This window comes from Watersipora subatra, chromosome 2 (assembly GCF_963576615.1).
Source record: "Watersipora subatra chromosome 2, tzWatSuba1.1, whole genome shotgun sequence".
NCBI classification, from domain to species: domain Eukaryota; kingdom Metazoa; phylum Bryozoa; class Gymnolaemata; order Cheilostomatida; family Watersiporidae; genus Watersipora; species Watersipora subatra.
In genome coordinates this window covers 43,266,153-43,271,948 of record NC_088709.1, presented here as the reverse complement: position 1 = coordinate 43,271,948, position 5,796 = coordinate 43,266,153, and the positions used below count along the sequence as shown (strand labels likewise).

Below are 5,796 nucleotides of genomic sequence, written 5' to 3'. Positions count from 1 at the left end.
TAGCAGAATAATAATAATGATAATACAGCAAATAATAAACCGTGTCACATAACACAATGATAAAAATATAACAGTATAACAATATAAATAATAAAGGTATAAAAAGAATAAGAGATGCTAATAAAGGGGTAAATAAGATAGTACAGTTTTATTTATCTGTTCATAAACTAGTAAAGTTGTTAGTAACAGGTAGTAGATGAGTCATGTGTACTTGTGGGAGTGATTGGATAGTTGATATCTCTACACGGACTCTTATAAAACTTTCATCACAATGTAAACATTAAAGTGAATGTATTCTATGTGGCTCTATAATAGCATATAACCAGCCTATCATAGACTCTCATTCCTGTGTTACCTCTACATTGGCTATGGCAGCGTTTAGCTTGAGAACTTTAGGGTGAGTAGTGTCTACCCCAAATATAACTTTATACATTGTCTGTGACTTATTAAAATAATCCAAAGCCTTGGAATACTCACCGAGTCTTTTATAGACATCACCAAACCTTTTGTAGCACACAGCAATTCTTACATTGCTTGCATCTAAACCATATACTGATTTGTACATAGCTAATGACATGGTGTGATGTTGCAAAGCCTTTTCATACTCGCCTACCTTACTGCACACTTCTCCAAAGGTACTGAGGCACTCAGCTATATCCCCATGGTTAGTGCCTGCACCAAATACTTGTTGAAACATAGCTAATGCTTTGCTGCAATAATCTAACGCTTTTGAATATTCTCCAATACCTGCGTACGCTTCTGCATGGCCATGGTAGTTATCAGCAATGTATGCATGGTGAGCATCTGTACCATATACTGCTTGGTACATAATTAATGCTTTTTCATGATGTTCTAGAGACTTTTCATACTCACCCAAATCACTGTACACCCAGCCGATGTTACTGCAGCTCATAGCAATGCTAGTATGATTAGCGTTTGCACCATATATAACTTTTTTCATAGCTAATGACTTTGTGTGATATTCTAGAGACTTTTCATACTCACCCAAATCACTGTATACTGAGCCAATGTTATTGTAGGAGCTAGCAATGCTACTATGGTTAGCGTCTGTACCATATATAGCTTGGTTCATAGCTAACGACTTTGTATGATATTCTAGAGACATTTCATACTCACCCAAACGATTGTATATGGAGCCTATGTTATTGTAGGAGCTAGCAATGCCACTATGGTTAGCGCTTGCACCATACATAGCTTGCTGCATAGCTAATGACTTTGTATGATATTCTAGAGACGTTTCATACTCACCCAAATGATTGTATACTAAGCCTATGTTATTGTAGGAGCTAGCAATGCTACTATGGTTAGCGTCTGTACCATATATAGCTTGGTTCATAGCTAATGACTTTGTATGGTATTCTAGAGACTTTTCATACTCACCCAAACACTGTATACTGAGCCGATGTTATTGTAGGAGTTAGCAATGTGACTATGGTTAGCGTTTGCACCATATACAGCTTGCTGCATAGCTAATGACTTTGTATAATATTCTAGAGACTTTTTATACTCACCCAAATTTCTGTATACTGAGCCAATGTTATTGTAGGAGTTAGCAATGTCACTATGGTGAGCGTTTGTACCATATATAGCTTGCTTCATAGCTAATGACTTTGTATGATATTCTAGAGACTTTTCATACTCACCCAAACCACTGTATACTGAGCCGATGTTATTGTAGGAGTTAGCAATGTGACTATGGTTAGCGTTTGCACCATATACAGCTTGCTGCATAGCTAATGACTTTGTATAATATTCTAGAGACTTTTTATACTCACCCAAATTTCTGTATACTGAGCCGATGTTATTGTAGGAGTTAGCAATGTCACTATGGTGAGCGTTTGTACCATATATAGCTTGCTTCATAGCTAATGACTTTGTATGATATTCTAGAGACTTTTCATACTCACCCAAACTACTGTATACTGAGCCGATGTTATTGTAGGAGTTAGCAATGTGACTATGGTTAGCGTTTGCACCATATACAGCTTGCTGCATAGCTAATGACTTTGTATAATATTCTAGAGACTTTTTATACTCACCCAAATTTCTGTATACTGAGCCGATGTTATTGTAGGAGTTAGCAATGACACCATGGTTAGCGTTTGTACCATATATAGCTTGTTGCATAGATAATGACTTTGTATGATATTCTAGAGACTTTTCATACTCACCCAAATGACTGTATACTAACCCGATGTTATTGTAGGAGCTGACAATGTAACTATGGTTGGTGTTTGCACCATATACAGCTTTCTGCATAGCTAATGACTTTGTATGATATTCTAGAGACTTTTCATACTCACCCAAATGACTGTATACTAACCCGATGTTATTGTAGGAGCTGACAATGTAACTATGGTTGGTGTTTGCACCATATACAGCTTTCTGCATAGCTAATGACTTTGTATGATATTCTAGAGACTTTTCATACTCACCCAAATCACTGTATACTGAGCCGATGTTATTGTAGGAGCCAGCAATGTCACCATGGTTAGCGTTTGCACCATATGTAGCTTGACTCATAGCTAAAGACTTTGTATGATATTCTAGAGACTTTTCATACTCACCCAAATTACTGTAAACTAAGCCGATGTTATTGTAGGAGCCAGAAATGTCACCATGGTTAACGTTTGCACCATATATAGCTTGCTCCATAGCTAATGACTTTGTATGACATTCTAGAGACTTTTTATACTCACCCAAATCCCTGTGTACTAAGCCGATGTTATTGTAGGAATTAGCAATGACACCATGGTTAGCGTTTGTACCATATATAGCTTGTTTCATAGCTAATGACTTTGTATGATATTCTAGAGACTTTTCATACTCACCAAGCTCATGATATGCCCTACCAATGTAGTGATAATCACTAGCTATGCTAGAATCACAAATCTGCCCATGACAATCTACATCTAATTTTAGAGCCATTAGATAATTATCCAGTGCCTCATTGTAATCACTCAAGCATTGAAAAAGCCAACCAATGTTTCTGTAGGTCGTAGACCCATCCTCATGCTTGCAGTTGGGTCCAAAGGCTAAACTCAATAAGTCAGTTGAACTCTGGTAAGAGGGGTTGCTCAGACGTTTCATGTTCACCTTCGCCTACAATTTATTCAAGATCAGTGTAATGGATCATAACTCTATGATTATTTACACCAATACATTGAGCTCAAACATAAACCAATATGTTATCAACTATCTTTCAGCTGTCTTAACTGAAGCAGCTAAGAAAAGGCATTTATACAATAGGTTAGCCGCTTCATGAAAAAATCTTATAGTACACGAGCTTGCCTTAAGGAGCGTTTACAATACCATTATTATTTCTCTTGTAGGAAAAAGCTATATTTTCAAAATCATGAAAAGTTTGGCTAATATGAATGATTAAATGCTACAAAGTTATTTTTGACAGTTTCTATTTGCTCCAAAGTTACACAGCAATTTATTGTTCTGTTATTATAAAATATCTCATGGGAATTCACAGTTCATATGATGAGCTGTGTGTGGGAAACCTGCCTGCCCACACCATTATTAGCCTGCCCAAGCAGTTTATAGCCTGCCAAGCAGTTTGTAGCCTGCCCAAACATTCTGTAGCCTGCCTGTCAAGGATTTTGTAGCCTGCCTGTTATAAAATTATTTAACCTGTGTAAACATTTGGCAGCCGCTCAATTATTTTGTAGTCTGCCGGCATTATATTATAATTACGAAGAAGGTCATGTAAAATGGCTTTTTCTCATGAGTGATTTTGAGTAATCTTACCTTTGACGGTCAGATGCTCAGCACCTTGTAAACTTATAGGAACAGAAAAAGGATTATTCTTCATTTAGTTAAAAATCTAGAAGTGAGATTTAGTTTAAAATTTCACTTACGTTATATTTATTATTATTGTTATCTTCACTCTGTCTATAGTAAATATTATAATTCTATAAGCATTGCCTTTTATCTTTTTATCAATAGTGCCACCATATATATATTCTTGATGTGTTGGGGTCTACGATGATATGATATATATATATACATATATATATATATATACATATATATATATATGTATATATATATATATATATATATATATATAAACTATAAATTCCTAAGAATTATGGGCTAGTATTACTAAAATTAGAGTGCTCAACAAATATATTGGAGCAGCTATATACTAATAAATTATTTGAAAGCAATACTTATCTTTTTTTTCCAGCTACTGTCAGTTTCATGATATTCTCATTCGTCAGGCTGTGTTGGAATTCCAACACAGCCTCGTATTCCAACACAGCCTGACGAATGAGAATATCATGAAACTGACAGTAGCTGGAAAAAAAAGATAAGTATTGCTTTCAAATAATTTATTAGTATATATATATATATATATATATATATATATATATATATATATATATATATATATATATATATATATATATATATATATATATATACAGGGCTGTATTGTCCAAAGAAAAAGTGGTCAGGAGACTTTCAATTAGTAGTTGCCGAAGGCCCGACTGGTCGTGCGGGGAGGGTCTGGGAGGGGAGCTGAAGCGCCCTCCCAGAGAAGGGGGTTCGGGGGCCCTCCCCCGAGAAAATTTTGAGAATTAGAAGCAAAATTAAAGCGTTTTAAAGTGTATCTTGTACTATTTAAGGTGGTTATCCAGGTCCTGCCAAGGTGAGTCATTTCATGTCTTGCAAAGAGAGCTTGCTACAGAGTTACATAGTTTGAATTGTAACCATGTACAGTCATACTTTGACTTACGAGCTTAATGCGTTCCGAGACTGAGCTCGTATGTCAATTTACTCGCATGTTGGTGCAATTTATTTATATATAGAACAATTAAATATGTATTGATTGGTTTCCATACTCTAAAAAATGCAAATAAAACACTCAAAACAAGATATTGTAACAGAAAGAACGTGTTGGTTATTGTCTTAACTTACCACAAGCAACAAATAAAAAATAATACAAGGAAATGTGATGAATTAAAATGTAAAATTAAATACATACAATAGCAGCTAACGCTAGCATTTGCCAGAGAGGGAGATATCCTAGGGAGTTATAGAGAGTTATCCTTCATTACAACAGTTGACTTTGATAAATTTGAATTTTATTAAAGTTTTAAAAAACAAACTTAGAAACAAACTAAAAGCAAACTTTCAATTTTAACTTAACGTAATTAAAATTTCTTCGGCGTTCATAGTTTGAAGTTTCTCGCTGGTTAGCTAATTTTTCCTTCGTTTCGCCTTCCCGACTAACCGGCCGTTTTAAGATCTAAGGACGTTTGCCTTTGTCGCCCCTTTTAACATGTTGCGATTGGGACGAACACAGGTGTTGTCACAAACGGTTAATGGTACGACCACTAGCCAACTTGTCCGAATGTTAATAATTTTGATAGATAGCACCGGCCTTTTTACATAGCATCGGTCAGTTACGCTGTCACCGGCCAATTGTCTATGTTTTATCCAATGCCTGAGCGGTCTCTCCGTCAACAATCGTGAAGATCGCTGCGCCGTTTAGAAACTATAGTTAGTCTTTTTGCGAACTAAATAAATGCCCTGAATATAATCCTTCTGTTTGATAATTGTGGATGTATTTCTGTCATATTGCTGAGCTAGCTCAATCACGCATTCCCATTTCGCATATTTTTCAATAGTTTTCCGTTTAATATAAATTGTTATCATTTGCTTTTTCTTTGCATTTCATCTTTCATTTTACTGGCAAATTTTTGGTCTACATACAGTACTTTTAATTCACATAATTCTGCACGGAAAATCGCGCGCAAA

At 35.4% G+C, this 5,796-nt stretch overlaps 2 protein-coding genes across 2 annotated transcripts; both read right to left on the bottom strand.

The window, feature by feature from the left end:
* Window positions 1–340: 340 nt before the first annotated feature.
* LOC137388227 (uncharacterized) lies at window positions 341–1,357 on the bottom strand. The gene has a single exon (XM_068074730.1). It carries the CDS (start codon window positions 1,355–1,357, stop codon window positions 341–343), a length of 1,017 nt encoding a protein of 338 aa, XP_067930831.1.
* A 23-nt stretch (window positions 1,358–1,380) lies between these two features.
* Window positions 1,381–2,676, bottom strand: LOC137388226 (uncharacterized). The gene has a single exon (XM_068074729.1). It carries the CDS (start codon window positions 2,674–2,676, stop codon window positions 1,381–1,383), a length of 1,296 nt encoding a protein of 431 aa, XP_067930830.1.
* Window positions 2,677–5,796: the final 3,120 nt, after the last annotated feature.